The sequence below is a fragment of the Microtus pennsylvanicus genome, chromosome 3, assembly GCF_037038515.1.
Source record: "Microtus pennsylvanicus isolate mMicPen1 chromosome 3, mMicPen1.hap1, whole genome shotgun sequence".
Lineage (NCBI taxonomy): Eukaryota > Metazoa > Chordata > Mammalia > Rodentia > Cricetidae > Microtus > Microtus pennsylvanicus.
The window spans coordinates 67,525,591-67,548,021 of record NC_134581.1 but is presented as its reverse complement, the minus strand read 5'-3'; the positions used below and the strand labels follow the sequence as shown (position 1 = coordinate 67,548,021).

General features: G+C 45.1%; 1 protein-coding gene across 3 annotated transcripts in view; it reads left to right on the top strand.

The window, feature by feature from the left end:
- Positions 1-22,431, top strand: part of Exph5 (exophilin 5) — a 72,489-nt gene that overhangs the window by 32,967 nt on the left and 17,091 nt on the right. Inside the window, exons 2-4 of one of the 3 annotated variants that reach the window (XM_075965896.1) lie at positions 4,311-4,471; positions 7,084-7,240; positions 18,743-18,812. In XM_075965896.1, the coding sequence (XP_075822011.1) occupies positions 4,311-4,471; positions 7,084-7,240; positions 18,743-18,812 (388 nt within the window). Of the gene's footprint in view, positions 1-4,310; positions 4,472-7,083; positions 7,241-7,574; positions 8,212-18,742; positions 18,813-22,431 lie in introns of those variants that run through there. The other 2 variants (XM_075965898.1, XM_075965897.1) reach the window with 2 other exon arrangements.

Genomic DNA, 22,431 nt, shown 5'->3' with positions numbered 1-22,431 from the left:
ACAAGAGAAAATCTCAGTGACTTGTTCCTGGGGGGTGAAAGATATATTGCCTTGAATATTTAGTGATTGCTCAGAAAGTTAGGAATGTTACAAGTGGGTTTAGTGTGTGTGTGTGTGTGTCTGAGCATCAGGACACTTTTGTGGAAGTCAGAGGACATCTTGTGAGGGTGGCTCTCACTCCTACCGTGTGGGTCCCAGGAACTGAACTCAGGTCATCAGAATTGGTGACAAGTGCCTTTGCCTGCTGAGCCATTTCATCAGCCCTAAAAGTGCTTTTGATAAATGTTGTTTTAATGTTATATATGCTAGATCTCTACAAATTGTATCTCCTATGCATTATATCAATAAAAAATCTAAGGGGTCTTCTTTGGCATGTAGCCTTAGCCCCCAAATCATTCCATCTCTCTAAAAACTATTTTTCTTCAGCTCCACCATCATCCTGTTTGAAATAAATGGCTTTTCTACTGAACTCTGCAGGTACTCTGACTGCTCTTCATCCCATGCTGGAATCTGTTCTCTGCCTGTAAATCCAGTGTGGCTCCCACACATACACCGGTGTTTCAAATGCCCGACACCTTACCTGACCCCAAATGCTACAGAAAACTGTAACTGCCTCTCTAGAGTTTCCTCTCCATTGTCACACTCTACCTAGACAGTTCTCTCCAGCTGATACTCTCCTGCCTAGGACACTGTGTTTACAGTTGATATTCTCCTGCCTAGGACACTGTGTCTACAGTTGATACTCTCCTGTCTATGATGCTGTCTACAGCTGATACTCTCCTGCCTAGGACACTGTGTCTACAGTTGATACTCTCCTGCCTAGGGTGCTGTCTACAGCTGATACTCTCTTGCCTAGGACACTGTGTCTATAGTTGATACTCTCCTGCCTAGGATACTGTGTCTACAAATTGATACTCTCCTGCCTAGGGTACTGTCTACAGTTGATACTCTCCTGCCTAGGACACTGTTTTTACAGTTGATACTCTCCTGACTAGGACACTGTGTTTACAGTTGATACTCTCCTGCCTAGGATGCTGTCTACAGCTGATACTCTCCTGCCTAGGACACTGTGTCTACAGTTGATACTCTCCTGCCTAGGACACTGTGTCTACAGCTGATACTCTCCTGCCTAGGACACTGTGTCTACAGTTGACACTCTCCTGCTTAGGATGCTGTCTACAGCTGATACTCTCTTGCCTAGGATACTGTGTCTACAATTGATACTCTCCTGCCTAGAGTACTGTCTACAGTTGATACTCTCCTGACTAGGACACTGTGTTTACAGTTGATACTCTCCTGCCTAGGGTACTGTCTACAGTTGATACTCTTTTGCCTAGGATGCTGTCTACAGTTGATACTCTTTTGCCTAGGATGCTGTCTACAGTTGATACTCTCCTGCCTAGGACACTGTCTACAGTTGATACTCTCCTGCCTAGGACACTGTCTACAGTTGATACTCTCCTGTCTATGATGCTCTCTGCAAGAACCTTTCTTTTTCCTTGTCCTTCCGCCCCATCATCTCAGGGAATCTTCATTGCTGCCCTAGACCAGGTCTCCTTGTCACACTCTCTTGTGACCTCATTACTTTTTTCTTGCTGACAACTTACACACGCAGTACCCCATGCCAGTAGAATTTGAATTCTGTGAGAAGAGGGACTTAATTTGCTCACTGTTCTTTCCCCAAAGTTCAAATGTGTATTGAATTCCTAAGTCACATGCAGCACTGCCATTTAGCTAATCTGTGTCATTGTGGGATTTTTGGGACTTTCTCCTGTTAGACTTCAGTCTCCCTAGGGAGGACACATTCCTGCTCTGCCTACTGAGTTATCCCAGTACCTGCACAGTAGGAGGCCTTCTCCGGGTGTATACTGGATACATTTACCATGACCATGTAAAAACACAGGAAAAAGCTACAACAACAAAACCACAGTTAGAAATTCTAAAAGTAGAACATTTTTCAAATTGATAATGTAGTGAAAATTCACAATTAAAGAGAAAGGAATGGTTATTCTAATACATTGTAATTGTAGAATACATATAAAAAAAGGCTAGTTGTAGACACAGTACATACAATTATTCTACTGTAAGAGATGAGATGTTTCTATTTTCCCCTAGTATATACAAATGCTTGTGTCATTTTTGCATAACTGTAATCATAGATTCAATTCTATGTTTTCTTTTCTGCTTCACACAGCATCCAGATTGCTAGGATTCTACATTGCCTACATAATTATAGTTAGCAACTATGTGGTATTCATTTAAATTTGTGTACTTGAGAGTGGTTCTTACTTTAAGATAAAGTTCCTGGGATACAATTCAAAGTATATGAGCATTCACAGGGAAATACAGGTTACTGGCTTCTTTGACCGCAATATGGAAAAGACACAGTGATGGTCACATGTACAAGCACAGAGTAGGGCTTGAAGTGGGGCTGACTGTGATTATTTTTACAAGAGAATTAAATTTGCATCAAGCCTATAAATCAGGAAAATCCCTCTATATAGGTTTATATAGAGCAACCTAAATCTGGTAACTTCTGAAAAAGATGGATATGTTAGGAGAGGAGGAGGGGTCAGGCTTTGGGGAAACCAACAATTAGAGAGGGATCCACAGACTGGTGAGAGACATTCTAAAGGGAAAAGACGATATTGGTTGGAAGCAGATACTGGGGGTTTCTCTGTTTGCTGGCACAGGAGATGGCAATAGAGGTAGGAGTGGAGGAGATGGCAATAGAGATAGGAGCGGCTGACCAAGTGACGAGCGGTACAATAGCAGAAAGAGGCACTGACACGAATCTGTAGGCTGTGGGCTGAATAATGACACTGCTACCTAATGCTTTTCAGAATGCAAGTCTGGGCAGGATGACCCCTGGCTTCTCAAATACGTTTTTATAAAACGGCAGTATCGTAGCCTCAAGCAGAAGTGAGTTACAGCCTTCTTGGTTCATTGACTTTAACTCCAAAGTGGCCACTTGGCTGTCTTCTTGCTTGCTATCTTCTCAGCAATAAGAAAACGAAACCCGGAAGCCAGGCACAGTGAATCAAACCTGTAATCCTAGCACTTTAGAAACTGAAGCAAAGGGATTGCCGTGAGTTCAAAGCTGGTCTAGGCTATATAGCAAAACACACACACACACACACGCACACACACACGCACACTCACACACACACAGACACACACACACTCACACACACACTCACACACACACTCACACACACACGAGCACACACGTACTCGCGCGCGCGCGCGCACACACACACACACACACACACACACACACACACACACACAGAGTCCTAACACTTGTGCTTTCCAGAAGACCTTAGACAAAGGATTATAGCCACAGGAACTTGAAATAATTCCCCAAATACTATAAGTTCCCAAATTTGGAAACCGACAATCCTAAAGTTTTCACCAGTGCTAAACTATCTGCTTTTAAGGTTGGCATCGTGGTCTTCATCCAGGGTCGTCTCCCTCTGGGTTAACACCTATCATTTTCAAATACTTCTAGAGTCCTCCTGAGAAATAATTTATCTTAGAGAGGAATTAGTTAAAGACATAAAGCAATTTTTCTTTGGCTAGACAGCTGAATAAGGGGAAGTATGGGAAAAAATAGATGAGTTAGGCCTCCAGACCTAGTACCCCACAGGGAGAGCCAGCTGCACACAGTTGCTCCCTGGATGATATTCCCTCCATCTCAGTGGCCACTGTCCTCTTCAGCCTGAGCACTAACACTGCTCACATTCCTGGTCTTTGTGTCTTTGTGTTGAGCAGATTTTACCATCCAAGGCCATCGATTACACTAACAATCTGCGTGTTAACTTCAGTTGCTGACCACTAAATTGGATGAGTGAGGATCCTATCTGTTACCTTCCCCACAGCCTACACGGGACCTCAATAAACATTTAGTTGGTTAATGTTGCTCAATAAGCATTTAATATATTAATGAATAAGTGCATGAGTAATCAGAACCGGAATGTTCCGGTTTTTGCATGTCATTAGGACAGCTATCATTTCGTTGCTGTTTTAGATCAGGTCTTAACACATTGCTTAACCAAGGTTCTTGTCATTGACTCTGTGATTATTTGAACAACCAGTAAGAACGTTTAGGTTGTCATCATATATGGAAGAATGCACCATCCACAGAACAATATGTGTAAATATGTGCACCGTGATCAAAGAGAGATTCTAACTAGGGCAGCTTTTCCTCAGGTTATGAGCCTCTCCTGCCTCTGTAGTGCAAAGTTCACAGGTCTATTCGAATGAGGAATGGATTGGAATGGTGCACTGATATTTTTGTTTTATTTCAGCAAACTTCAAAAGACAAAGAGGGATATCAGATGGCTTCAAGGAGCAACTGGAGAATGGTTCGAAGAAATTCAAAGAAAGAAGTTTTGCAATGAAACAGATGTTAGCCAGATGTTAAAACCACCACTCACATATAGGCTACGGAAGGGGATGGCAAAAAATGGTGAGAGAAAAAAGATTTTTTTTTTGCTTTAAATTATCTTTTCCTTGCCTCGTGGCACAGTATTGTAGATAACAAATCCATGCATTGGCAATTTGGCAATTTAGGGCTCAGGACTGTTTAAGGGACTTAAGTTTTGTACTATAGGATACACTAGACAGTGCAGGTGGATGACAAAATGCCTAAGACATCTCACTGTGAATATGGCCAAAGCTTTCACTCTTGATAAACTTCGATATGTTTTTCATTTATAAATGGGCATAATGTCTACCTCATAGGGTAAAATAGGATTCTATGTGCTAAGGATTAGCCTAAGGGCCAAGGAGACAGTTCCGTAGCTAAAACGCTTACTGCACAGTGTGAAGACCTGAATTCAAATCCCCAGCACCTACGTAAGTCTGTGCACAGTAAATAAGCTGTCACCTTGCTCTCCTGTGAAAGATAGAAGTTAGAGACAGGAGAATTCTCAGAGGCCTCTGGACGGGCTACCCTGACACAGGGCATAGAAGCGAAATACCAAGCAAAGGTGGAAGGGTGACAACTGGCAAATTAAGGTTCCCAACCTCCACACTCATGTTTATGCATGAGCATGCCATGCATAAACACGCACACCTACACTCACACACATCAACACACTGAAAACTTAAAAGTAAAATGAATTAAGATTGCAATGGCTTGTGCCTTTAATCCCAGCACTCGAGAGGCTGAGACAGGAAGATTGTCATGTGTTTCAGGCCAGTCTGAGCTACAGAATAAAACCTTGTTCCCAAAAATATGGAAAGAAAAGAAAGAGGGAGAATTACCCCGGACCATAGTAACCTCTTACCTAAACTCCCTCTGCAGTCTCAGTGCCTCCACACGGGTGGTCGTAAGCGCCTGCCGTGGACACTCGGCTGTGACTGCCAGCCTGTCACTTCACCCAGTTTTCTTAAGCTTTTAATGAGGGTAGTGAAACCTGTTCCCACAGGACACCCATGAGCGTGGCAAGCTCTCAGAGAGTCGACTATAAACTAGCATGCTACTGAACCAGTCCCGTCGACCGCTTTCCCTTACATTGTCAACATGAGCAGCACCCTGAAACAGGTGGCGGCATTTCTGGATGCACAGATGGATAAAACTACAACTCTCATAGGAAAACAGTCTAAAGAAACAGTCCAGAGGGCTGGAGAGATGGCTCAGAGGTTGAGAGCACTGACTGCTCTTCCAGAGGTCCTGAGTTCAATTCCCAGCAACCACATGGTGGCTCACAGCCATCTGTAATGAGATCTGGTGCCCAGTTCTGGCATGCAAGCATACATGGAAGGAATGTTGTTTACATAATAAATAAATAAATATTTTTAAAAAAACAGTCCAGATTCTCATTTGCGTGTGGGATAAGTGTGGTAGTGGTGCCCCTGGTGCTGGGCAAGCGGCCTGACCCTTACCTACATCTCCAGCCCGAAACTCAGGCTTTTAGATTGAGCCCATGTTTACTCCATGATGGCTTTGCCTTACCTTGAACACCAATATTTATAAAAATCAGTGTGCACAAAGGGTTATGGTATTATGGTGTTTGTATATGTTGGTGGGCCTTAAATTTAAAATTGAAGGCTCATATATAAAGTTATAAGTTATTATATATATTGCATGCATATGCGTAAACCAAATATATGTACATAGGTGCACACATATATACATGTATGTATATATATATGTACACACACATATCACATGCCACAGCAGGATAGATTTTGGAAAAGAATAAGAAACACTCTAAATGGTTTCATTTCCCTTCTATTTACTCTCTTTGGCATCAAAGAGTTACATGAAAAACTCCTTCATTTTAAAGAACTGGTATTTTTCTAAAAGATACTTGGATCCGCAAGCTATGAAATGAATGGGTCCCCTGGCTTGCGAGCTGGGATGTTGGACATCTATGTAGAAGGTGTAATGAGAAAGACCCAAGGAGAGGCATCAAACAAGGAATTCTGTGACACATACTGAAAACTCTGCTGGAGTGTGAAGTTTTTCTCCCCCCAGCGGAACCTCGGGAGCACAGGACCCTGAGAAACAGCTCTGCATTCCCTTTGTTCTTGGGGTCCTGTGGGGATGCTAGCAGCTTCTAGATCACAGGAGGGGGAAACAAAAGCCACACCTTCCTTCTTCTTCCACAGAGATTTATCTGAAAGCAGGCATAGCAGCAGATGCCTGGAACCACAGGAGGCAGGAGGATCGCAAGTTTGAGATCAGTCTGGCCTCCCCAGCCAGATGGAGCTATATGATCATAACTTGTCTCAAATTAAAAATAAACAAAAGTGGCCTGGAGGGATGGCTCAGCCGTTAAAGGCTAGGCTCACAACCAAAAATATAAAAATAAGCAAAAGTATATTACTCTGAAACTTTAAAAAGTTATCGTGTAGCACAATCTGGTCTAAAATTTAATATGTACCTTGAGCTTTTACCCACCTGCCTCCACCCGCCAAGAGCAGGAATCATAGGCAGGTGCCGGTCTATCAGTAATGGGGCTAGAAGCCAGGGTTCTGTGTATGCTAGGCAGGCACTCCACAACCAAGCTACCTCTCCAGCACGTCTGCAGGTATTTTAATGGTGAAAAATCTTCGCTTCCCCCACCCCAGATCCGTTGGAATTACAAACATCAAGATCTAAAAACCTAACCAACCAAAAGCCATCTGTTTCTTCCCGAACGAGCATCCGGTCATCCTTTGCTTCGCTGTTCTCCTTCAGAAGATCTGGGAAGGAGACACTCAAGCTTCAGTCTCAAAGACCAAAAGGGTGAGTTTAACTCAGCTCAAGCGACAGCTTCCTTGATTAGTGGGTACTGAGGCCTGTTTAGTGGCCAGAATGTTCAGCGTTTGTTCTTAGAATTGAAGTCCGGGTAGACAGGAAGGAGTAAACGGTGTCTCGCTCACACTGGGACACGGCTTAGGGACTGTGAAACTCGGCTCACCTGAAAGCTACCTTTTAAGCAACTGCTGACCTGGTGGTGAAGCTGGAGAATATGGGTTAAGTGTTGGGAAAGAGTTATTGACTGTCCTCTGCTGAGCCTGGAGCAGTGTCTGTGCCTGGGCTGGAAAGATAAATTGAAATCGCTGCTTTTCGGGGACCGTGTGCTTCCGCCAGAAGTGGAGCTAAGTATTAGACAGGGGCTGGGGGGGTGGGGAGAAGTGGAGAAAAATCAACTTCAAAACAGAAAGGAAGACGAATTTGATTTTCAGAAATGCTGACGCCGCTGTTCATGAGTGGTTGTCCAGAATTTCAGTCTAAGGCGAGGTAGAACCCACTTTTGGAGCTGCGCAGGCAGGGGCGCACGCAGACAGTTCGCGGTTGGACGCTGCATAAATTCAGTCCCCCCTCCACTCGAGGAGTGTCAGTCATTGGGTTGTTTCCAGACAAGCAAGCACAGCTCTGCAGGGTAGCTGAGCTGCCTGCTGAGTATTTTCCGCGTGTCTTCCTGGTTACAACGCTTCCCACCCTCTTAAGGTGTTGGCTTGGCACGTGACGTGTTCCCTGCCTGGCGAACCATTAAGATTGAGTTGCAGCGCTAAATCAAAGGTGTTGGAGGTCACTGTCCCTGAAAAACGAGCCTCAGCAAGCAGCTGCTGGGGCGTGTGTTGAGGCTCTGGGACTTCGCGGAGCACCCGGATTTCTTTTTACTTTCGGCTTTTCTCTGATGAAATAAGAGCAAAATGTGGATCAGTGGAACTGAACCTTCCAGAGCCACTTGCCAAGAATACTCTTCGTCGGTGAGTTGCTTTAATAAACGAAACAAAGCATTGGGGACAATTGTTGTTTGGGAGGTTTAAAACTGAAAAATATTTCATGGTTTGTAGAAACTATTTCGTTCAAGGAGAAAGGTTGATTGCCAGCGAGTTGGGGAATGAAGGTTTTCACTGTGATTTGTATCTCAGGCAATTGGATTTTTTTTAAAGGGAGAGTTATAGAGCAGGACGAGATGGCTTGGGAAACCGGGGAAAGTGAAAGAAACGTGCGAACTCCATAGGCAGGTTTGTTGGTTTTGCTTTGCTTTTTGTTTGTTTTTTGTTGTTGTTGGGTTTTGGTGTTTTTTGTTTGTTTTTTTGGGTTTTTTTGGGGGGGGGTGCGGTTTTTTGTTTGTTTGGCTTTTGGTTTTTTTTGTTTGTTTGTTTGCTTGCTTGCTTTTTGGTTTTCTTCCAAGCTCCTGTTACAGATTGCTCCAAAAGTGGATCAAGGAAGATAATAGATCTTAAGATCTAGGATCTTCATTTATGGTATGTGTTTTGGCCAGAGGGCAAAAAGAAAACAGAAAACTTGCAGGCTCTGTTCAGCAGATGTCCTTGTCTGATACCAAACGCCTGAGCTGCTGACTGCAGCCTGGAGACAGGTGACAAACGTCATTGCTTCAGTACTTCCCAGACACTGGCTTCTTTAAATACATCTTTCTTCCTTTAAAAAAAATTTTTGATTTTTTTTATTATTATTACTGTGTGTCTGAGAAAGAGAGAAAGACAAGACAGAGAGGAGGTGTGCCTGGATTATAGCACACGTGTGGCAGAGGTCAGAGGACTACTTCCAGGAGCTGGTTCTGTCCTACTGTGTGGGTTGGGGATCAACTTCTGCCATCAGCCTTGGCAGCAAGTTGGACTTTGACCCACAGAAACATCTCACCAACCCCAAATACATCTTCCTTTCAAACTTTAAGTGGGAATATCTAATGTTTATCTTAACACGACCATTCATAGTGATGTCTTTTATTTAGTTGCTTGCTTTTGTTCCTTTTTTTGAGATAAGGATATATATATATATATATATATATATATTTACTGATATTCCCGTCTCTACCTTGGCAAATATTTGTTCTGCCAGGATAGAATGCAATGAAGGATAAACACTGGTGTTTATTCTCACAAGGTCTCGGAGGATTGTGCAAAACACATGCTTTTTATTTTAAAATTGGAACTTGACTCCAGTGTTTAGATCGAAATCTCAAGTGTGAGAGGAGCAAACATTTTTACCATCATGGGGAGGTCTCATAAGGCAGCTAATATGGATTCATGGCTTCTCTAATCCCAGGTAGCATTTCCCTTTAGCAGTTCTGATCTTCAGAACACAGAAACAACCTTTAAAATACTTTCTGACCCAGGAACTCTTTCTTGCCTGAGCTCTGAGGAAGAGTCTGGTGGGATCTGGGAAGCTTGGTTACACAGGACAGACAACCTTCAGGTTTCTACTTCCTGAAAGCCAAAAGAAGGCTTGACTGCTTGGTGCCCTGGAGAACAAGTCAGCAAAGCAATTTAGAGAATATTTTTTCACATTAATGAATTATTTGAATTCCTTTTAAGGTGTATAATTTATACGACAATGTTAATTTTTGAAGCAACTTACTTTTCAGTTTATTTTCATCTTTTTCTTTTATCAAATCATATTTGTGGTTGTCATTGTAGCAAATGCACAGTTGAATACCAGGCACAAAAGTCAACATCAAAGTTATTAATCTAGCTATAAGATATGAATGAATGATGTAGAGGCATTTACAACTCTGGCAGACAACTCAAAGTTAAAGGACGACCTCAATTTGGCTTTCCAGAGTGGTATTCAGAGGGAAAGTAACCAAGACAAAAAACAAAAACAAAGCATCAACCTTTATATAAAGCTCTTTATAATCAGGTAAATAATCCATCCTCCTTCACCTCCTCCTCTTCTTCTGCATTTCTTTTTTGAAACTCAGTTTCTCTGTGTACTCCTGGAGCTCACTCTGTAGACCAGACTGGCCTTGAACTCACATAGATCCCCGCGCCTCTCAAATACTGAGATTAAAGGCATACACCACCATACCAAGATTATTTGCTTCTTTTAAGCTTTGAATGTTTGTTTTGTTTTGTTCTGTTTTTTGAGACAACGTCTTGTGGTGCCCAAGCTAGTCCCAAATTCACCAGGTAGCCCAAGCTGACCTTGAACTCACAACCCTTCGGTGCCAGCCTCCTGGATTCTGCGATTATAAACGTGTGCCACCAAGCTCAGCTCTGTGCTTCAGTTTTCTTAAGAAATGTCCCTGCAAAGTAGGCAGCCTTTCTTAGAAAATAAATTGGGATGTAGGTTTCATAATTTATCACAATATCCTTGTTCACTTTAAGGACCAACCACTTAAAGCAAGATAGTTCCCCCTCCCTCTCCAGTTAATTCTCAACCCCAACTGAAAACCACAATATGATGAGGAGAAGCCTTGAGAGAGAGAAAAATCTAGATCCATGTAACTCTAATTATAGTATATTTTAGTTATCCCTGTTTGTTATTCGCTGGTGATATCTTTCTCTTCCTGTGCCTAATATATGAACTAAGCTTTAACATAGGTGTTTGTGTATAGGAAAATAGAGGTTAGTACAGGATTTTATACTTACTGTCTATGGTTTCTAGTAGCCACTAGGGATCCTTAGAATGTACCTCTCACACAAGGATAAGAGAATATCCAGTATGAAGGGTTTTGGTGGTGGTGGTGGTGATGTGTGTGTGTGTGTGTGTGTGTGTGTGTGTGTGTGTGTGTGTGTAGTCCAGGCTGGCCTGGAACTCTATGTGCCCCTGCCTGGCCTGGAATTCATCGCAATCTTCTTACCTGAGCCTCCTGAATGTTGAGATTCCAGACATGAACAACCAACCAGGTCTAGCAGTATGTGGAATCTTGAAATTTTGGTTTATTACTTTCAATGGAAAAAAAAAAGGGAACACAGTGATTCCATAAATTATAAAATGTCCAAGTGATTTCTGCTTCACACATATCCTCTCCCTCTAAAACTCATATTGTCCGGCTTTCCCGTTATGATTTAAATGCTATTTGCAAATGAATGAACTGCCTCGAACCCCAGGAAGAAAGAAAAGCATTTGTGTTTATTGTTTATTTGTTGCTGTCCGTGTGTTCAAGATGAGCCTAATGCAGTGCCCGCTGCTCCCCCCAACACCTTCCGGCAGGGGTGTCTCCTGGGTCATGTTATGAGGTAGCTGGAGTCTGTGGCCTGTGGCGCTCTCTGCTTTCCCCCAGGTTCCCTCCCTAGAGTTTAGTAAGTGTCTATGGTATACAGCCTGGGCCCTCCAGCCTTCCAAGTAGCATCCTCAGCTACTCCTTTCTTGGTCCAGATTCCCAGTTCCAGAAATGACTCCCTCCTTGCCATGATGAGGCAATGTATTTCAGCATGCTCCACCAGGAAGTCACCACCCTCTGAAGCCACAGCCATACATTCGCTTGCTTATTTCAATTTTAGGAATGTAGTTTGTTTGTTTTTTAACCTTGCTCTTTCCCTTGGGTAGCCCCAAAATAAAAGCACAGGGGAGCTAGTTTACAAAGTCCGTGGATATTATGTACGTTCAAGCCTCCTTTCCTTGGAGGATTATCATAGTGCGTGACACAGAAGTGACTATCCTAACATGGCTACAGTTGGACTGGGAACTGAGACTTTGGGGTGAGAATGCAGGTTCACTCTCCTGCTCCATTAGGGGTGATGTTATTCCCTTCAAATGCAAGGAGCTTTGGTGGCTCCACCTAGCCACTTCTCAGACATGCCCAAATTTGCCTGATCCATAGGGCGTACACAGCTTGGGCCTTTCAGCTGCAAACTCCCTTACGTAAGCAGAAAGGTCAAAGACTATTTTGGAAAGTTAAAAGATAGATCATATTTTCCCTGAATTTAGATTCTCTCTGTGCCTCCCACTCCCTCTTTCCTTCTTTCCCCTCCTCATTTTATAGCTGGAAAGTCTTGAGCTGAAATAGAGAAGACTCTAAGACCCTTACCCAGAGGCCTCAGAGCGAGTGAGATCTTTCTCAGGCTGTGTTCTCTCTGTGGTCTCTGGCATAGTGGAGACAGAGAAGCACCAGGGAGAAGCAAGACATGGGGGACAGTCTGGCTTTTCCCATCCTGGGAAGCCAGTGGCTTCCTGTTGATCCGGTTACCTTTATTAAGTCTGAGTCTCATGAGCAGTTTTCCATTGAGAGATGATCAGGTTGTGGAATCTGTCTTAGTAGGCACAAGGATAGGAACCGAGAGCTTTCTTTTTATTTCTCTGGGATAATCTGGAGACCTGCAGAATAATTCATTCAGACCAAGGTAATGGCTGTAACAATTCCTAACGTGGGTGATAATAGCCAAGACGACAGCTTTACTTTCATGTAGTATCAAGTTTTTATCAAAGCCCTGCCCAGAATCAGACAGCACATTTACTGTTGGAGGTAAAGTATGGACCGAAAGCCAAGCCCCTTCCCAGAGGACTGTCATCTAATGAAGGCACCTGATTGTCCCGAGCAGCGACTGGCCCGCCTCAGAACTGCTCTGCTCTGTTCCTCCTTTTTGTTGTGGCTTTGGTTTGTTTGTTTGTTTGTTTGTCAAGACAAAGGGTTTCTCTGTGTAGCCTTGGCTATCCTGAAACTCACTCTGTAAACCAAGCTGGCCTCCAACTCAGAGACCCGCCTGCTTCTGCCTCTTGAGTGCTGGGATTAAAGGAGAGTACCACCAAATCCGTTCTTTGCTTTGGCAGTTCTGGCAAATGACAGTGAAGGAAGTCGTGTCCTTTGAACTCACACAGGGATTCCGTGTGGCCCAGGTGTAACCCGGGTCACAGCAGACAGACAAGGCTAGTATCTGGGCGACTGAGGATCTTCCTGCCAGGAAGTTCTTAACTAAACTAGAGGGTCCAGAGGCTTCCTGGAGGAAGAGGACCACACTAGGTGACTAAGAGACAGAGTCTATACCAAGCAATGATGTAGTAACCAGAGAAAGCCGAATCCATCTCAGTCATAGAGACTCACGAAGTCAGTTCAAGTCAGCAGTATCTGGTTTTCATGTTAGAAAGATCCCTTCAGGTCCACGGTTCCTCAGCCAAGGGCATGTGGGTACCCTGACAGACACTCAGCAGTGCTCTAAGATGTGTCCAGTTTTCACGGCTGAAGTGAGGGTGGAGGTCAGGGGTGCTGAGGAACATTGAGGCGATAAAGACAGGCCACCTCAGGAAAAGCAGTATCAGCAGTGCCAAGGAAGAAGAATCTTTGCTCCAATTTATAGCACAAAGAATGGATTTGAGGCCAGGCAGTGGTGGTGCACACCTTTAATCCCAGCACTCAGGAGGCAGAGGCAGGCAGATTCCTGTGGGTTCGAGGCCAGGCAAGAGCTAGTTCCAGGACAGCTAGGACTGTTACACAGAAAAACCCTGTATTGAAAAAAAAAAGGATTTGAGGGAGAAACATTAGAGTCAGCAGAGCAGGAATGTTGGCATGATGGAGCACAGCTGTGATCCCCTGCCTTCCAGTCTCAGCTACGTGGTGAGTGTGTGTACGAGGCCAACCTGGGCTACATAAGACCTTGTCTCAAAAAAAAAATAGCCAGACAAATGAAAATGAGACTGAGAGTCAACGCTGGTGGGAGGAGATTTATGATATTTAATCTCAGTTACCAACTTGACTGCATTTAGAGTCATCATGGAGACATGCCCCAGGTGTATCTTACCCTGAGCCAAATAAACCCTTCACCCCTACCCTTATGCTTGTCGGGTATTGATCACAACAAGAAACCGCTCGCTACCTTACTGGGATAACAAATGTAAAAATGAACAGAGCTGTGTGGGATTTCGAGTGGATGTGGTGGGTGAGGAGGAAGGAGAAGCAGAGGTGAGATTCCTTCCACTCTGCCTTGAGGAACTAGGTGGATGGTGGATGAAAGGAAGAGCCAATGGGAGCAGCATTGACTTAACCGGACAGCACGTGAATTCCGCAGGACCAGCATAGACAGGACTCCCCTCCACACGCTGGGTTCTTGTGAGGGTGAGACAAAATCAGAGGCCAAGAAAAAGGCTACAGCAGAGAAGACCCATATGGTGTGGGAGCCTGTGTGAGGGACAGGGCTTTAGTGTAAGTCTGGTTCAGTCTTCTGGAGGAAGTGACCTCTATATCATCCTTCAAGTGTAAGATAATTGTCCAGGAAGAAGACAGTACCTGCAGAAGCTCAGGTGTCTGATAAATTCCCTCTGGCTGAGCGGACATAGGGAAGTTGGGTGTGTAAAGACCAGGCTGAGTAGGGTTTTGTGGATACAGAGAATAGCCTCACGTTTCACTACAAAGCAAGTAAAAGTTTGCAAGAAGAGGAAGGGTTCAATTTGTCCTGATCACTGTGGCTCACGTACAGAGATGGATTGGGAACACGCTTGGAGACATCAGGACAGTGAAGGGTCGCTGCTCTAGAGAGGCAGGAGCTGATGGGTGATGCTGGGACCAGGGTAATGGCAGCTTGATGCAGAGACAAGAATGGATACTGAGTTGGAGTCAGTAGGGTTTGTTGACCGGATAGAAAGGAGTGAGAATGGAAATACATAAAGCTCACGTCTAACTCACAGGGTCTGAGCTGCCTGTGACCTGATAGGTGGATCTTCTCAGTGATCCAAGTGTTAGAAAAGAATATTCCCGAGCCCTGCCCTGCCCTGTTGCATGGGGATTTCTAAATGGCATCTGCAAAGGCGTGGAAATGAGAGGATAATTGAGGTGGAACTAAGTTGGCAGGTCAGGGATGCCTAGGAGGAGAGCTGAGAGATAAGGTTGGGTGGGTAAGGGCTTGCTTAAGAGGTTCACCAGATAAAACGAAAGCCCTGGGCTAGTGAGCTGCTTCTATAGGTAAAGACACTTGCCACCAAACCTGGTGACCCACGTGATGCCCAGAACACACGCGGTGGAAAGACAGAACCAACTAGAAATTGTCCTTTGACCTCTATGTACACTTGTGTACGTGTGCTTAAACACACACAAAATAAATGATTAAATAAACCTAATAACAAAAACTTTTTTTAAAGAGAAAAGCCTTGTGTCATGTTAAGATTTTGAACAATTCCCTCTGGGATTTTTAGGTGGGGACTGAAAAGATGGAGTCTGAATTTTCCAAAGATCTCCCTGTTGTTGGCGTGAAGGGTGGAGGGGGTTCCAGAAGAGAAGCAAGATTAGTATCAGGCAGGATGGCTGTAATGGAAGGGGTGAGGGCATTTGTGAGAGATTCCTGCGGTGTGACATCATTACGGACTTGGAGGTCAAGGCAGAAGGTGAGCCATTTTCACCAAGTCCAGAGGGCTTTTTCCAGCACAGCCTTCGTGACACCAGAGATGCTTGCGGAAGGCCTCCCAGGCAGCTGGACGTTCCCCTCTTACGGAGTGAACACACAGCAAGGCACACACCGGAGAAACACACATCCTTCGACTCTGTGCCTCTGCACGTGATGGCGATCTGTTCTGTCTGTGACACTCTCAGCACCCTACCCCTGCAGCACTGATTCCGAACCAGATGGGGACCTAGTGAGATGGTGCGAGGCTGGCTGTGGGGTGCAGTGAGGGCTGCAGCCACTAGGATTATAAAAAGAGCAAGAACTGGCACCATCTGGGTTGTATGTACTCTTGGCTTGCGGCTAACTGCATTGTTTGCCAGTTCCTACCCGAACTGGTAATATTCCTATCTCCAAGCCTTTTGTTCTGGGACAGTGTGTTTATCTATTTATTTTAATTTATTTATTTATTTTTAAGTTTTATTTATTTTTTTATATGTTTGGGTGGGTGTTCATGCTCCAAATACGTCTGTGTATCAGGTACGTGCCTGGTGCCTATGGCACCAGAAAAAGATGTTGGATCCCCTGACATATTGTTATGAGCCCCCATGTCAGTGCTGAGAATCAAACCTGGGTCCTCTAGAAGAACACCCGTGCTTTTAACTGCTGAGCCCGCTCTCTAACCCTTTATTGTTTGCTTGCTTGCTTGTGAGACAGGGTCTCATTATGCAGGTCTGGCCACCCTGGAACTTGCTGTGTAGATCAGGCTGGCCTCCAACTATGCATCATCCTCTGCCTCCAGAGTGCTGGGAATGCAGGCCTGCATGAAGGCATCAGGCTCCCAGCTTTTACCCATCCTGCCCTTTGGTCTCCAGGGCAGTTCTCCGCCACCTTCTCCCTCCTGCCTCGTCGGGGCGTCCCCTGGAAGTGTCCGCTCCACACTGCCCACGCATTAGCTCACCCTCTTTATCAAGGCTAAAGTGGTGTCTCAGCTCTTCGTGCTTGCTTTGGGTGAAAGTGCTCTGAAAACACAGACTGCCTCTCTCGGCCACATTCGTTTCCTTCAAAGATTTCAAAACAATACTGGTTTGTGTACACAGTACTTGTAGGAGGAATGTAGCTTCAACAGGCATAGACCAGAAGCAGATGAGGCAACGCACGCCTGTAATCTCAGGAGCAGATGCAGGGTTGTGGCAGGTTCGAGGCCTGCCTGCTTTACATAGTGAGTTCAGGCCAGCAAGAGAAGCATAGAGAAACTTTGACTCACGAGGCAAGTGAATAAACACGGTGCACCCGCCCCAATCCAAAAACCTCAAACTTGAAATTTTAAATATTGTTTACACTTACCTGCTTGTTATTTATTGGGTATGTACGCGGGCCTGTGTGTGCTGTAGCACGTGTGTGGAGGTCAGGGGAACGACTGTCTAAGGAGGATCTCTCCTGCCACTGTGTGGGTTTAGGGGTTGAACTCAGGCCACCAGACTTGATGGTATGTGCCTTTACTGGTTAAGGCCTCTCGCTGCCCATCCCCTAAAATTTGAACCTGTTGATGATTCTACAGATAGAAAATTCCACATCCAACCACATGACCTCATGTGATAGGCTGCAGTCGGATTACATCATCTTCAGGCACCACGTGTAAGATGTTTCTCAAACAAATGAATTTTCTGTTTATACTTGGGTCCCATTCCCAACCCATCTCCTTAATTAGTGCAAATATTCACATTTTTAAACAGAACTGACCTTATTGGCACAAGCCTGTAATTCTAGCTACTTAAAACCCTGAGTCAGAGCTAGGCGGTGGTGGTGTACTCCTTTAATCCCAGCACTCAGAAGGCAGAGGCAGGTGGATCTCAGTGAGTTTAAGGCCAGCCTGGTCTACAAAGAAAGTTCCAGGACAGGCAGGACTGTTATACAGAGAAACCCTGTCTCACAAAACAAAACAAAACAAAACAAAAAACCCGAGTCAGATAGAGTCCAGATTCAAGATTAGCCTTGGCAACTTAGAGAGCCCTTGTTTCAAAAACAGACAGGAAGTAAGGGACAGAGGGAGGGAGGGAGGGAGGGAGGGAGGGAGGGAGGGAGGGAGGGAGGGAGGGAGGGAGGGGAGAAAAGAAGGGAGAAAGAGAAAGAGAGAGGAGGGAAAGGAAGGAAAGAAAAATTAAACACTCCTGGTCCCAAGCACACTGGGTAAGGAATCCTGACCTGTGTTTAACATGCAGATATTATTAGTATAACTTATATTTCAGGATAATATGAAAAAAATCCACAAGATTAATTCATTTTCTGGTCAAAATCTGAACTCAACTATAAAACAGCTATGGATGTCTTTAAAATAGAAAACCGTTGGTGTCCGGCTTTTATGGTCAACTTTCACTAACCATGAAGCGATGAAACAGATGGCGGATAGCTGTTGCCCAGCTCCTTTTGACTGCTCCCGTCCACAGTCCCAGCTTGTGTAACTCTGGACTCCCTTGCTGCTGCCTTGGTGGAGGAGGTGGCCTAATTTCACAAAGAGCTGTGAGTCATGGCAGTCTACTGACCCTGAATAGGATCAGGAAGAGCGCACGTTGGCACAGGATTACGGACTGACAAGCTCAGCGCCCGTCTTTTCTCGTTTTTATAATTATTTACTTCGTGCGGGAGATGGCGTGTGCAGACCACAGCATGTGTATGAGAGTCGGAGCGTAATATGTAGGAGCTGTTTCTCTCTCTCCATCACATGGGAACCCGGGATCCGACTCTGCTCAGCAGGCTTGGGGGCAAGTGCCTTTACCTGCTGAGTCTTGCTGCCAGGCCAACTAGAAACTTAAAGAGCCTGCACCCAGTTCCGAGCCGGGACACTGACTCTTTCCCGAGCTCTGTCTCCCAAATTCACCGCACTTTTTGATCATCAGTGAAATGGAAGCATCCATGATCTCTGCCCTGAAGGTGTGGGGCATCTGAGTGAAATCCGTGTGGAACACACTGATGAATAAACATTCAGCAGCTTAGACGGTCTGTCACGTGTTTTCACACTGTGCTCAAATGCAAATCCACTTGGGCAGCAAAAGTAGGAACATCAACTCTAAGCTACCATGCGAAAGTTTTTTGAAATTTTGCTCAATGAGGCGTCCTTCAGTAGAAAATGATTCTTATCCTCTCTGGATAGTGACCTGTAATGGTAAATGTACTGTTATTGGTTTTTATTCCTGGTGAAAGTCAACCTCTTCAAAGAAATGATTTTAAATTCTTCCCACAGGTGTGATGACCATGTGGCGCCTCCTGTGTCTGTGAGGGACACAGCTGCCGTAGTATCCGGGGAATCAAAGGTAAATGCTAGACTCCACTTAGAAAAGCCGTGTCTGAACCTTCAACAGCTGGAACAGCTGGGCCTCCAGCCGACCCGCCCTGATGTGCTCTTTGCATGTAGACCCCAGTGAACTACTCCCTGCAGAGGTTTTACCCTAGCTCAGCAGTGAACAGGGGTGGCACCCACTCCGCCTCTACTTCTGGTTTCTAAGAAGACAAGGTCATGGTTCTAGATGCTTCTGCTCTCTCAGTTTTGCTGGAGGAATGTTTGCGCATCCTCCGATGTTCGTGAGTCTAGGGATGTGAATAAGATGTAGAGTCTGTAGAAAGAGCAAGGTGGGCACCTGTGACGTATAAAGTGGCAGTGTAGCATGGCATTCTTGAGATCTGAGGATCGGCAGATATTTTCCTTTGAGACTCTTGGTTGCCGCTTTCAATGAACGATTTCAATGAGCTCTTAGCATATAAGGGACTTGACAGTGAGCGACTGAGAGTGACTGGAAGCTCCCACCAGTGACAAAAAGAAAAGGAAGGAAGTTCTGCCTGAAGCTAGAACTGTGTGTGGTACCCTGGAAGCTGACCACTGATGCCACAAAAATTCTTGCCAAGATCCGAGGTGATAAACTTCCCACCACTTGATTGGCAGCCGGGCAGGATGGTCCGGGGGATATTAGCATTTCGTGCGAGGTTTACTATTGAATGACCCTCCTCTCAGAAGAGGCAGGAGTTGCTATTTAAGCATTCACACTACTTACTGGATGTTTGGTGTTAGATGGAGGCTTAAAGATCACCTCGCCCAAGATTCCTCCCAGACTCAGCACCGTGGGCACAGTCTAATGTACTGCGTGACGTGTAACAGAGTCTCCCTGCTCTGTGTACATAGCGCGTTCAAGACTGCATCTCAACACACATGTACACTTGCGTGTGCATGCACCAGACAAACGCACTGTGTGGCGGGCAATGCGTGCCTGTAATTCCAACACTTCGGAGGTGAAGGCAGGAGGGTCAGAAGTTCACAGCAGTCTCTGCTACATACCAAGTGGAAGGCTAACTCAAGCTATTATAAAAAAAAATGTTTCCTGGGCCAGCTAATTGTTCTTAGTTTTTCTGAATGCATTCTCACTTAGCTTGCTACCACCAGCGTTGTTATCTGGAGGGACGCATCTCCAATGTGGCATTTACCAAGTAGCTAGCATCGCAGTTCTCTGTGTCCCTCTGGGATAGCTAGCATGTATGTCCAGGCCCTGAAAGCAGGAACGAATACGTGATTTTTAAGCCACCTAGCCTGGAGCACGTTGCTGAATGTAATCTCTGCTGGAAAGCAGACACAGGACAAATCTGGGAGCACCTTGAAATTTTAATTTGTTGACTTTAGCAAGGCATTTGATAATATCAGGCAGCGTGGGTTCCAGCTCCCACAGCCGCTCTGCAGGTTTGGCTGCCCTAGGAAGTTCTCAAATGTTTGAAGGTTACCCTCCGACAGGAGCTCTGTTTGCTTAGTTATGTCAACACTGCAGACAATATCAGCAGAGGGCATTGACGTTGTGTTAAAGGGCTTGTTTCTCTCCTCGGCTTTTATGTTCCCTGTTTCCTGAAAGTCCTAAATCCTACAGTGTACTGTGGGGAACCTGCCTTGCTCTTAAGTTCAACACACTCTAAGGAGTTTTCCAGAAAGTTCTCCATAACCCAAGAACGGTATCAGTCAGTGTGAAGGATTTGCCTAGGGCCTGGATCCCATTCTCAGCGGCTCCCCGCTGTTAAACCAGTCTTCTTAGCCGAGGAAGTATTGCTTTGTTACTGGCTTTAGTTTCATTTTACCAACAAAGTCACTAAGGCACAAGGTTAAGTAATTTTCCCAGAGCCATGTAGAGCAGTGGTTCTGAGCCTTCCCAATGCTGTGACCCTTTAATACAGCTCCTCATTTATAGTGACCCCAACCATAAAGTTATTTTTATTGCTACTTCATAACTGTAATCTTGCTGTTGTTATTAACTGTAATGTAAATATTTGATATGCAGGGTATCTGACATTCAACCCCTGTGAAAGAGTCATTCGGCTTCCGAAGGGGTCGTGACCCACAGGTTGAGAACCACCGATGTAGCCCTATCTGGGCGGAACCAGGCTTCAACTGTGTCGTATTTTATGTGTAACCACCATGCTGTCCTCCCCCCAGCATTCTTTTCTGAGTTCTAATAGAGAAAAATCCGAGACAGGGTTTCTCTGTGTAGCCCTGGCTCTCCTGGAACTCGCTCTGTAGACTGGGCTGGCCTTGAACTCAAAGATCAGCCTGCCTCCGCCTTCAATAGATCAATTATGTTGTAATTTTTCTAGTAGCCTCCCCTCTGTGGTTTCCTATCTTGACGTGTCGTAAGTCAGTTCCTAACTACATGCACGGTGTCACTCCACACGGGAGGCCAGGGAGTGTTTAAGGTGAGGTTCCCCCTTTCAGAGGGATTGTCATGTTGATATGTACATCAGCAGAAGTCACAGATCAGGGTTTGGGATCGGGTCAGATGGGTGTGACTAGCCGCTCCTGCAGAAGTCATTCCTGTAATGTCAGTAAGACACTTACCTGAATTTCGCTTGTTTTATCCCCAAAATGGGAACAACCCTTAACTAGATCGCACATTCGTTATAACGATCCAAGGAGAAAAGATATGGGAAATAATATTGTATTAAAAAGGAAGAGGGCTTAGAGGATAAAGAAACACACTTGCCACCAAGCCTGACAACCTCCACCTCTGGGACCCCGCATGGGAGAATGAAAGACCTGATTCCTACAAGCTGTCCTCTGAGCTCCACAGCCATGCCAGGGCACACACTCCCTCAAATAAATAAATAGTTTTAAAGATTTATTAATTTATATTTTATGTCTGAGTGTTTTGCCTGCATGTGTGACTGTACACCACATGCGCGCAGTGCCCACAGAGGTCAGAAGAAGACATTCGATCCCTTGGGACTGGAGTCCAGATAGTTAGTAGCAACCGTCTGGGTGCTGGGAATCGAACCCAGGTCCTCTGGAAGAATAACCAGTGCTCTTAACGGCCGAGTCATCTCTCTAGATCTACAATTATTTTTTAAAATGAATGAGTAATTGTGTTAAAAATAAGAATGTCACCCGGGCGGTGGTGGCGCACGCCTTTAATCCCAGCACTCGGGAGGCAGAGGCAGGCGGATCTCTGTGAGTTCGAGGCCAGCCTAATCTACAATTGCTAGTTCCAGGATATGCTCCAAAGCTACATAAAAACCCTGTCTCGAAAAAAAAAAAAGTAAATAGCAGATGAGTAGAAAAAAGATGTATTAGAGGGGCAGGGGAGAGGCTCTGTGGGGAAGAATACTTGCTGTGTAAGCATGAGGACCTGAGTTCAAATCTCCAGCTCCTACATAAGAGCCAGGTCGCATTCCTGTGACTCCAGCATTGGGAGGTGGAAATTAGTGAGTCATGGGAGCTCAGTAGCCACCAGGTCTAGCCAAAGCGACGGGCTTCAGATTCAGTGAGTGACCCTAGCCAGAGAATAACATGGAATGTGACAGAGGAAGGCATGACATCCTCCTGACTTTGGTAGGTGCACACATGGGTATATGTACCTTCACATTTCATATACACATGCACATATATGCACACAGCACACTACCACC